Source organism: Onychostruthus taczanowskii, unplaced genomic scaffold, assembly GCF_017590055.1.
Source record: "Onychostruthus taczanowskii isolate IOZ18803 unplaced genomic scaffold, ASM1759005v1 scaffold36, whole genome shotgun sequence".
Classification (NCBI taxonomy): domain Eukaryota; kingdom Metazoa; phylum Chordata; class Aves; order Passeriformes; family Passeridae; genus Onychostruthus; species Onychostruthus taczanowskii.
The window spans coordinates 3,004,548-3,017,105 of NW_024501015.1; the positions used below are offsets into that span (position 1 = coordinate 3,004,548).

General features: G+C 37.4%; 1 protein-coding gene across 1 annotated transcript in view; it reads left to right on the forward strand.

Moving 5' to 3' along the window:
• The window catches only part of CHN2 (chimerin 2), a 159,586-nt gene that overhangs the window by 56,578 nt on the left and 90,450 nt on the right, over window positions 1-12,558 (forward strand). The window contains exon 2 of the mRNA XM_041411572.1: window positions 9,825-9,863. Coding sequence (XP_041267506.1) covers window positions 9,825-9,863 — 39 coding nt within the window. The remainder of the gene's footprint in view (window positions 1-9,824; window positions 9,864-12,558) is intronic.

The window sequence follows — 12,558 nt, forward strand, 5'->3', positions numbered from 1 at the left end:
TATTTGATCTACTTTTAGCATGTAAAGAAATTTCATGCATTCTAAGACACTTAAATACGGTATTCTTTTGCTGTCTGCATCTTTAAAATTTGCAAAGTAGGAAACTGGGGTGTCATCCAGACTGCAGTTGCATCTTCCTTTATGCATTGTGGGTGGCTAAATTCTGTTCTCTCACTCAGTGCCACTGGAGACACTCATACAGTTGTTCTATGAGCACCAGTTTGGAATGGTTTTAATTTGACAATGAAAACGCTACAGAGGCATGGAGTTGGCCTCATCAGACATGCCGTTGGCCAAAGTTTCTCTGGGGAAAATGCTGCCAACATTGCAGTTTGCAAAGAGGAATTGTCTCACCTATGCCCAGGCGTCAGGACATTTTGCACAGTCCTGTTGGTTAGTTTGATAAAACTTGTGGAAGACCTAAGTGTATTTTAAATTTTATAGGGTTTCGTACAAGGTGTTTTGTAAATGTATGATACTGTAAGAACTCATTATCAACTGTTAAAGTGCCAGGCTGTAATAAAAAGGTCTTGGAAGAATTATAGACTTTCAATTTAAAATTCCTCCCAAGTAAGGAAACAATACATAAACCACATTCTTCTGAGGGCAAATACTCCATTATAGTATTTTAAATACTACTAGTAATCATTTTATGGCTAATGTTGCAGAGAAGAAGGTGTAGTTACATATATCTTTTTAAGACATAAGATTCTTGTCAGGGTAAACATACTTTCATGGAAATGAATTTTGAGAAGGTCAACATTTCTCCAGTGTCCAGATCCAAAGTAGTAAGAGCAGGAGCAGCTGTAGTGGGAGATCAGTTAAACAGTGGGTGATGATAGAACAGAACATACCTGTGAAGTGTTTGTTCAACTGCACAACATACTTGATGAGAAGGTGGATGCCTCAGTAATACCTAGCCTTAATCCAAACTATTTGCTTAGAAAAGTTGAAGATTCAGAGACAAACTTCATGTAAAATAATAATTCAATTGGCCTTGAATGTAGTTGATACACTTACCTAAAACTGCCCGCCAAAGAATGTGATTAATAGTGTCACATTTTTCTAACAGGGGAGGTATATAGGTACAGTGCTGCTTCTTACCCTAGGAATCCCATTTATTCCAAGTTTTACCCAAGAGCTGTGGGAATGATAAATATGCTTTGCAGGTGGGTGGTGTTTTTCCTGTTTTTCATGTTTTAATGTAGAGATGCAAATGCTGCAGCAATACTACAGGACCTGAAAAGCAAGCCAAAGTAAAATCTAATTATTTGCTAAGATTTTATTCTTCTGCAGATCATTATGCCTGCTCTGAATGACAGGATAGTTCTCATCTCTTATTTTCCAAGGCTTGAAGGTGTCTTTAGGCCACAGAGTTCACTAAGGTCCCTGGGATATGCATAGCCACTGTGGATTTCCATTCCATTCTAAGAATGCAGTTTCAGTCCTTTCAGTAAGAAATGCTTATATTTTTGTATCCAGAGAAGGGCAAATGCAGGGCTACATGGGGCAGATGGGTATGATCTCCAAAAGCAAATGAACAGCCAACACAATCAGCTGCAGGACTAGGACCACCTCACATCCTTGAACAGACAAACACTTGTGCCCTTGCTTGGAGAGATGATAAAATGACTCATGTCAAAACTAACAGAGTTACCAAAAGCAATGATTTGGACTTTGCTAAAGGTTAATAAGTTTTCAGGGAATGTGCTGGCTCTTTTGATAAACCAGATAAAGGGGTATCATGTCAATGTATGAGTGAATTTCTGGAACTGGGAATGTGGTGGCACTACTTCAACATAAATGTACTAATTTAAATACTTCATGGTGACCATTTTAATGCCATTCTTTGGCATTATTGTAGTTATTATAACTTCTAGTTATTTCTGTCATATGCTGTCAACTTTGCTGAGTCCAGGGATCACTGGCTGGAAGATGGTGGTGGGGGGGGGGAGTTTTAGGATGCAGTAAGTAAATCACTGGAAATGTTTTGCCATGTCCTGTACAGTTGTCCTGCATCAGAACTATGCTCAGATATGCCAGCTGATTATCTGGTTTTGATTTTCAGCCAGGAACTAACTGGTCATTAGTTAGAAGCTAAAGAATATCTGTGGAAGACAGGAGGTCTGCTAATGTGATGTGATTTAACTTATGTCATGTGCTTATTCCTAAAAATATGTGAAATCTCTCAGTCAGGCAGAGCTCTGATGGTCCCATTTTAATACCTTGATGCCTCTGATCTGTAGGGTAAAAACATGAAAAGGTGAAAATAACTGTGTTAGATTTTAGTTACACTGGCCTCAGTGTTAAAACAGAGAATGGTAACAATCATTTGGGTGTAATTTTTAGGGACCAGATTAAATTTAATGGCAGCTAATAATGACAACAGATTTTTTTTTTACAATGAAGGGTGCAAATAATTTTTTATGATTTTTAATTGTCTGTCTTTCTAGTTTTTAGACTCCAATCTTTAATAATCTGTATAAGGAAATTCTTCATTATTGCTGTGGGGAAAAAACCTTTCAGAACACTTAGATTGTGGAGGTTCTTAAATGACATCCAAGGGCAATAGATTCAGTGTGATTCAGCATTAAAAAGGACCTACCTGTCTAAGATTAGGTAGTGTGATTACTCCTCTGCACTCTTAAATCTTGCATATTTCCCAGGAAATATTTAAAGCATTGGGAACATTTTCATCAGCTTACTTAGATCCCTGTCAGCTTCTTGGATTTACACTCTGGAAGAGCTTGTTTAATTCTATTTTTTGGGCCCTAAGAAAGACTAGACTCCTAAAGAGAGTTTGAAAACTAGAACTGTACAGATACCCGTCCCTTTTCCACTTCTCCTATTCCTATTGTGAACTCTGATTATTCTTCCTCAACTTCCAAATTTAAAAAAGCATTTTCAATGCTTTTAATTATATTTAAATCTGTGCAGAATAGAGAGGCAGATTTTTTAATTAATGGGATATTGCTCCAATCTGATGGCCATAGCTGGCTGAACACCACTCACCAGCTACAGAACATGGTTCCTTATAATTTTGTTATAGAAGTTTAGCTGTAAATTTAAAACATTCAAATCTCTTGTGATCTGTTGGAGTATGTCCCTAATAACTCATGTACTTCAAACTCATATTTTATTTGATACTTGGTAACTCTTTTAAATTATCAGGTTTACCTATTTGCATGATCTTTCACCTGCATTTTAGTAAAACAGACACATGCATTAAACAAAAGCAAGCAGGGACTGACCAGCTGTCTGTGAGTGGAAAGATACCGTTTTGAAATCTGAAGCAAAAGTCGGAGAGAACACAATTTGGAATGACCCTGATTCACAGAACTGGCTAAATGATCTACCTTCAGAGCAGTGCCTTCTAATAGCAAGTTTGTGGTAGGCAAAAGGAAAAGATACAAAATAGCTGTCAATTTATATTGTGGTTATTAACAGCTTACTGTTTCAGTCTAATTGCTGTGTGAGAGAGAACTCCACCCCTTTTGTGAGCTTTTTTTGACATTTAAATTACACACTATCGCTGATTTTTAATTTTTTTTCTTAGGAGAGAGCAGCGCAGTGGGAAGCGCCCATCATCTGAATTAATACACCAATTATGAACTGTGTTGGAAGTAAACAGTTTGATCATTTCTGTACCTTATGCTGAAAGCTAAAGTGCCTCATTAAGACAAGAACTGAAGTCTCATTCCATATTTTAGCTGTCCATGTACTTGTGATGAGAAAGTTCGGTGATAAAGCTGGCAACTACTCACTCCTCCATGGGCAACCATTCATTCTGAATGAAGCATTAAACAGAGTTTTTGACATGCTGAAATATTTCAACAGCTCCATTGCTAATTATTTACTGCAAGAGATTTAATTTTGCTTTTAACAGTAGCAGTGACTTTTCAGGAATTAGAGTGGGGGACTTATTTGACAGTATGATTATTTGCATCTTTAAAAATAAGAATATTCTTTCATAGAGTGGTCAGACGTGCCTGTAATGGTAGTTTCCATATGTAATAGGAGTCATCATGATGTCCAAAGTATTTGCCAAATGAGTGCCATCAAACATAGAAATACGTGCCAATTGAAAGCAGTTTGCAGAATGACTGCAAAGTGACGTAGCTGTGTATGTGTATATATTAATTGTTGAGAGGGCAAAATAAATTAAATCAGTCCTTCACCAGGACAAGATTAGCCAGTAGGGGATCAGATTAGAAAAAAATTAACTTCTGTAATTGGTATTTTTCTAATCACAGAGTAATGGATCTATGATTTATGTGTCAGAAAAGAACTGGTGCCCTGTAAAGAAGCCCCCTTATTGCTCTTTCACTTTAGTCTCCATCCACCAGTGTATGCCAAGAACCACCCACCTGGAGAGCTGCTTGGCAGAAAAGGACCTGGGGGTTCTGTTGGACCCCAAGTTCAAAATGAGCCGGCAATGTATCCTTCCCTTGAAGGTGGCTGGTGGGATCCTGGGCTGCAATTAGGAGCAGCACTGCCAGCAGGTCAAAGGAGGGGTGATTCTCCCCCTCTGCTCATGCTGCTGAGGCCACAACTGAATTGCTGTGTCCAGTGCTGGGTTCTCCAGTGTAAGAGAACTATGGAACTGCCAGAGAAATTCTTAAAAAGGGCTGCAAAGGAATTGCAAGGCTGGAGGGTCTCTCCTATCAGGAAAGGCTCAGCGAGCTGGGACTGTGTGACCCAGAGAAGAGAAGGCTCAGGGGAATCTTATCAAAGTGTATAAATATCTGAAGAGAGGGTGCAAAGAGAACAAAGCCAGCTCTTTTCAGTGGTGCCCAGTGACACTACCAGTGGTGATGGGCACAAAAATGAAACACAGGAGGCTCTGTCAGAACATCAGGAAACACCTCTGCACTGTAAGAGTTACCAAACACTGGCACAGGTTGCCAGTGGGGTTGTGCTTCTCCATCCTTGGAGATACTCAGGAGCTGTCTGGACATGGTTATAGGTGGTCATGCTTGAGAAGGGGGTTTGGATCACATCCCCTCCAACCCCAATCATTCTGTGGCTCTGTGATGGCAATCCATGTTATTGTAAATTGAATAATAAAATTCTGTCTGTACCAAGAAAAATATTAAAAAGCCATGTCCAGAAAGAGTGCAAACACTGTTTATCTTAAACAGAAGCTCTTTCTCTGCTGTCTTCTATTCTATATATAATTACATATATAAAAATAAGAAAAATGTATTTAATAATATATGCTAACAATGTTTTGGAAACAAAGCAATAAATATGAAAGTGTATGTGGTAAACCTGTGAAAAAGCTCTTTAAAGGAAATATACGAAGGGCATTAAAACACTCGTAATTATTAGTCTTGGTCCTAAAATAACAATAGAAGATTAAAAAAATTAGTAACTAGACTTGTTCATCCGGTGAATCATTTATCTTCACTCTGCCAGTAAACCAGTGGCTTCCAGATTGGCTTTTCCTCACACACAAGTGTCTTTCCTTGCACATGCAGGTCATAGTCTTAAAATTAGTTGTTACTGGAAAGGAAGTCCAAAATTCAGACAATGGTGGCAGAGAATCCAGGCTGATGCAGTTCTTCCAAGGTGAACTACAAAATATTTTTTTATAATACTTTAGTAAGGACAAAGGCAAAAAAAAGAAAATCTTTACTCTTTTTTTCATAAAGACTATAAGAAATCAGGAAATAATGACAGTTCCACTTTGGTAGCTGTCCTGCTGCTAGTCTGCTTAGCTCTTTACTGTCATGGGAATCACTGATACTTTTTAGCGTATCTAGAACTGGACATGACATGGAGCTACAGTATGGATATTTTTTGCTGTTTTTCTTATGCTTAGAAATGCCACTTATAAGTCATAAATATTTGATTCCTGTGGTGTAATTTGTGGGCTTTCCTGTAAAACTGAGTTTGTGCTTTTCAGTGCATTACCAGTCATGAGAGTCAGAAGAATCACTTTGAACTTAGTTTCCTATTAGGTCTGCTTTAGCCAAATCAGCCCCAGTGCTGGTAGCACAGACCCACACGTGTTGGCATGACATCATCATTTTCACAAAGCACCAGGAAGTAGTAAAAAGCAATTCTGTCATTTCTGTGTCTTTCACAACTACGTCCAGAAAGGTGTCACTTTGGCACAGGGCCAGGCCCAGAGAAGAGCAAGGGTTGAAGTCCATGGATGACTTTATTTACTATATACTTAAAGTAAGATCATTTCTCAGAAATTGCTTAAGAATGGCTCTGAGTCATGTATTAACCCTTTACTGCCCACTGTTGGCAATAGTACTGTGTTCTGTCTTCCTATTTCTCTAAATAAAGTCTTGTGTAGTTTTACTTTTTTATCTCTCTGCTTAAAGCTTTGCCAACTTGTCAGTCCTCCCTTTACTGTAGGAAAGTATTTTTTCCTAAGATCTTTTTCATCTTCTCTGCTCCGTGAAGAGTAAATCAAATAAACTGAAGAAATAACCTTTTTTTTTTTTTCTTAGTACCATTTTCCAGTTCCAAGTATCATTTTTGGTTTCACAATTTTCTCCAATATCTATTTTGTCAATTTTGTATTATGAGAAATCTTCTCATAGCTGTAATATTCCTCAAGAGTCAGCATTTTGCATTCCTTCTGCCCTTCTGTTTAACATACAACTGACTTCTAGTGCTTTTTTAGGTTTAATAAATATTAATTTTCTTAGCTGGTATGTTTCAAACATTTTAGTTAACAGTATTGCCTATAATATTATTTGTGGAAGTCTCTCATGCTTTTTTTGCCAGTCCTAGTCTTTGCAGTAAATACTCCAAGGTTTTCTGGTTTTGCCAAGGTCATTTATGATACAGTTTTGAGAAGACTTAAAATAGTTTTAAAAATACCTTTACTGGACATTGTGTAATTCTTTTACAGGGAGTTTTTCTTATGCTGACATTCATAAAAGTATGTCACAGATGACATTGGGATATTTTGTTGGGTTTTTCAGAGCTGTTACTCATCTTGTCTCCTTTGACAACTTCTTTCAACTTTAGCTGGCACATTTTCTGAATCTAGACAAGAAGGCACTGTAGAAAATATGAACCTTTCAAGAAAAGAGCAATAGAAAAGACCCTGTCTTATCACCTGAGAGTATCTCAGTGAACCCTATTCCCCACGCTGCCAGTCACAGTTTTGATAGTCATTATGATCAAAGTTCATATGAGGGATATCATTTCATGAGATGTCAATGCAGGACGTTTGTCATTTGTGCCAAGTCTGATTGATTGATTGATTGATTGACTGATTGACTGAGTTTTGCTAAGTGGCTCAAAACTGAGGTCTGTTGCCCTTGCTGAAACCATTACCATGTGCAGAACTGAAAGCACAGGCTGTGTGTAGAGGTGTCCCGTAGTAACTGAGCCAACCACCCAAACTTGTATTGTTAATTTCTGTGAGCCTGAAGTGCTGTTTAAAGTCTAGCGGTGGAGAGTGGAACAAAATTTAATGAGTAAAGCTGCTGTGTAATACAGAGGAATAACAAAATACAGAAGAACAGAAATTTCAAAAAGGGCAGATAGTAGTTATCAAATCTGCTTGGGCAGGATTTGGCTCTTTTGACCTCTGACTTAAGAACGGTTGAAGTTCAGTCTAATCTAGTCAACCAGGATGGCAGTCCTAAGACTTTACCAATACAATGATAAGAGTTGTTTAAACAGGGGTTCAGCAGCTTCCTGCCACAAAGGAAGAAAGATGTTTCTATCTGGGTTCCATTAGACCTCTCCCTGATCCTCAACCATGACCCTTGTCTCCAAGTTGTATTTAAACTAATTATTCTTTATTTCCCTACAAACAAGTGCCGTCAAATAGCTTGACAATAAACTGTATTAGTACTATCACTATGGCATTTTGTTCCCTGTGATTTAGGGACATGCTTTCAGCTGAAGGGATCACAGAGGATGTGGCAGTACCTCACCAGTAATGGTGAACGTGGAGCTGGTGACACGTGGGTTTCCTCTGAGTGTGTTGTCTTTTAGAATTGTTTGAGCTATTGAGGCTGACAGATTCATAACTGTGACAAATCAAATGCAATCATTGGGAGTTTTGTATTGTGATTTATCTCCTGGATGATTCTCCATTTTGGCCACAGTGTTTCCTCACTTTCAGTCTGTCTCCAGCTAACGAAGCGCTTTATGGCCACTTGTACATCAGCTTGCACTGTTGAATTTACTGTGCACTTTTTAATTAATTGGGAAGACTAAAGCAACAACTGATAATCATTGATTTTTCATTGTTTCTCCCACTATTACTTCCTTATCTGAAGTCACAAGTATCGATAATAAGATGTTTGCATTATCTCAGTGTTTCTTCTATTGAAAAAATATAGTACGTGAAGAAAGAGATTCAGAAACTCTCTTGCAGTAGCACAGAAGTATTGACAGAAGAATTTAATACACAATATTATGGTGTTGTGGTAAACTATATGTGAAGCAATAGATGTATGGGGGGAAAAACAGAGCGACATAATACTATTACAATTTGAGAAGAGAAAAAAGTATTTCTATTATGAATAAATTTCATTTGTCTCATGAATAGCCTCATACAATTTAAAATAAGTCTTCTGTATAATGAACTTGGAAGCTAATTACTCTTGGATTGCCACAGCACAGTATAACTCTGTTAGTCTGGGAGTATTTTGAACTTTGCTAAAGTTGAGAGGTGGATTCAGTTGAAACTGAAACTGAATGGGTTTCCCAACCAATATATCTATAAATTGTTGCAGGGTGCTATTCCAGGCAGTAACTGTGATTGTTGCTAGATTTATCCTCTTCTAAAACAATAGAGTTAAAAGTGGCAGATGGTAGTTAGTGATTAAAATTCCTAGTAAACAGACTTTTGCAGGGATATATTTAAAGTAGCTGTGTATGTGTAAATAGACAAGGAGCATGAGCTATGCAACTATAATTGAATTGTATTAGCATAACTTAAGTAGAAGTTTAGTAAATAACAAATACCTTAATTAACCTGCAGAGTTTTGGCAAGTTAATGACATACCCATGGTAAATGACTTTAAAGTTTTTGGCAGCATGACAGTTCAGAGCCAAACTAGTCCCCAGTACCTCACCCTTTGTCACTGGTGTTGCTCCTTCTGCTCCAGCTTGGCTCCTGCTGGGATTTCTGTGGGTTACAGCAATTGGCTTTCTTGCAGAGAGCTGGAAACCTCCCTGTGGAGAGGTCACTAAGAAAAAAACACCAACTCTTTGTGCCCCTTTAGTCAATAATGTTAGAATAATGTAACCTGTTTGTAATGGCAGGTTTTGCAGTCTTTCCATTTTCTGTCTTTTTCACATTGTTGATTCAGCTTCTGGAAAATATGCCAGTTATATATGGATTCAAGAAGTGTAGTTGGCTTTCATTGAAACTGTCAGGTCTGTGCATCTGAGTCCAACCTGAGCTGTGCATCTTTTTAGCCACAGTGTGTGTTATTCATTGATGCTCATTTTCAAATCTAACTAATGGGTTAGAAAACACATTGAAAACCAGTAGTGATTTATGTGTTTATCATGCCAGGTAAAGCAAATAAATAATGTAGTTACCAGCCCAGTTAATTATTTTGAAAAAACTGGTGATTAGTGCAAATCGGTAAAAAATTAATTTCTTTTACAGTTGAATAATTTGGGAAAAGCACATTGGATCCACAAGTGGTTGAAATTTGTATTCTTCTCTCACATAGCAAACTGTACTGTAAATAGGCTATCATCTCTCTTGGGAAAGAAATGTGAATTTTGCTGACAAGGAGAGGTCTCTCAGCAGAAAAATGCATGCTGACAGTTTGACCCAGTGGCCAAATGACTGACTTCTTTCTCCCTTTTTGTTTCTATTTTAGATGCTGAAGAATACCAGCCTCCAATATGGAAATCATACTGTGAGTATACAAGCAATTTGAATAATCTTAGTGCCTTACCAAGGTGTCAGTCACTGTTAGGTATTTTCTCCTTTTTTTTGTTTGAAAGAAAGACATAAATTTACTAGATGCTTGTACAAATTACTGTATAGGACAGCAGCAAAACCTGAACTTTTATGGGTTTCCATGGAACAAGGGCAGCAGGATTATGTGTGCCAGATTCCCTCCATTGCCTTAAAAGTGTGCAGCTCCTGGGTTTCATGGTTTCTCTGCTGAGATTTTCAGGAAGGATTTCAGAGGTAGAGGTTAATGCTTTGTATGTTTACTAAAGGTCAGGCTTGAGAATACTTGTCTTTTTATACGGGTCACCAAATCACTTTAAGATAATAATATTTTTGATCCTTAGCAATAGAAGCTGATTTTTGAAGTGGTGGTTTAGAAGTTGGAGACAGCATTATCAGCTCTTTGAACCTTCCTGTCTGCCTTTAGAAAAATCATTTACATAGAGTGCAGTGCAGAAGTGCATATTTTATGCTCTTTTGCTTTGTTCCAAATGTATTTTCTAATAGAGCCACACAGATCTAAGACAAAATATTGGCTTTTAAATCCCGTATTAAGGATAGCCTTTAAATTTGATCTTTTTATTTTAAACCCTTCCTGGAACTTTAACAAGGGTATAGCTTCGGGTATAGAGAGTTGTTTTATTCTTTTTGTTTTCAGATACAGAGCTATGCTAAGCAAAAATTCTCTCTTTTATTGTGGCAAATTCAGTACAATGCCATTACCAAAATGCAGCTACAAAAACACAATGATCACAGTAGCTACATGCAAGTACATGTGTAATTTTAAAGACTAGAATAAACTTGTTGACTTCACTTATATGCACATTAAACTGTCTTGCTGACTTCAAAGACATCACCTCTGTGTTACCTGAGAATGACATTCTGCCCCAGAAAGGACTGGAATTTTTTCAACCAAAATTTGAATACGCCATTAAATTACAGAACTTGCTTCCCAGAACACTGTTTTCTAGACGCTTTGTTGTTGTTGTTCTTGTTGTTGTTGTTGTAATGTTTTGAACATGTAAGAGAAACCTCCTAAAAAGTCAGCAAGAGTGCTGGACCATTCCAGCATTCTTTGCTGAGTACTTGAAAGGAAGCAGACAGTTGAGTGTTTTTTTTTAAAAAAGAGCCTTCTCAAAATCAGTTAAAAAGCTGCCAATGACTCTGAGAAGACCAGCATTTCAAAGGACAGATACTTCCTTTTCAGCAGTAAGTTTTCATTAAAAAGTCAGGAAATAAGAACCTACCTTTACTTACCTGCTCTTTGTTGCCCCAGCCGTGCAGCACACACATCACTGCATGCAGTGAAAAAGTTTGGTTACTTTTTTATCTGATAGCTTTAATGTAGTCCAAGGAAACACTTTTTTAAATGGAAAAAAATAAACCCAACTGAACCAGAATGGATGAATAGTCTATGAATATATAATTTCCTATTCTACTATATGTAGGATGCCAATATTGTGATAATGACAAAATCATGGCCTGAGTGTCTAAACTCCATGCGTGAATGACCTTGGGAAAAGTTGCACAGCTCCAAAATGCAGAAAATAGTTTAAGCTTAGAAAGATTTACTCCTGAGACTGCTTAGCCACAGATACTAATTTTTCTTTGCAATGGTAGGTGATGTATGCTTCTTCACTCAGCAAGAAGAATTCTGATCTGGTAAATCAATTATAGAGCTTATGTCCAGCAATAGTGTTTTTCTATGATTCAATGTGCTGCCCTATCTCTTGGCAGGTTTTACTTATATACATATATATTTCATGCTTAGCACTTTGAGTTTACTGCCTATTTAACAATTATTTTCAATGTATTTTCCCTAGTAATTTTTAAAGTTTGCTAACATACTAGTAAGATACTTTGCATACAGTTTTGATTTCTTATTTTAAGTCCTGGATAAATTCAGGAGACTGTGTTGCCTTTTACTGACATCAAGATCAAGGCTTCAATCCTTCTAACTTCTAAACAAAGGCAGATTTTCCTGTTTATGCCAACAAAGTGTTCAAATAAACAGTGTCGCACGTGTTCATGGACAAATACTAGTCAAAGTGCAACAGTTTTCAGATCTCAAGCTTTACTGTTTTGGCGTAATGTAAAAATTTGATTCAGCTATATTTGGAAAACATGAACACTAGTAATGCAGAAGATCCTCACTTGCTTATGAGGAATTGTTAGAATTTCAGATAGATTTCACAAAGTTTTTCAGAATTTTTCTGATAGCCCTGGGACACAGACAATAAAAGCAAAGGCAAGAATAATTTTATATTAACAGCAAGGATCCTGGGAAAAAGTTTGGAAAGTTTCTAGCAGCCAGCAATCTCTAGGCAGTGGGTTTGATTGCATTTTTACCTGAGAAGCAGATCAACAAATAACAGATTTCTTACATCGTTCCAATAACAGATTTCTTTTTGTAGTCTGCCATATGTTGGAAGTATTATAGAAAATGGTATTTTGCCATTTTACCATCACTGAGGTAGTAAATAAAGGAAGATAAGAATCACAGAATGTGGGCTGAATGTGGGGGCGAACTGATCCGGCTTCCCACTCGGAGCATGACTATTGTTGGCTCTAGAGCAGAGTAGCCATGGCTTTACATAGCTGAGTCCTGAAAAGCTGCAAGGGTAGAGCCTCTGCCACCTTTGTGGGTAACCTGC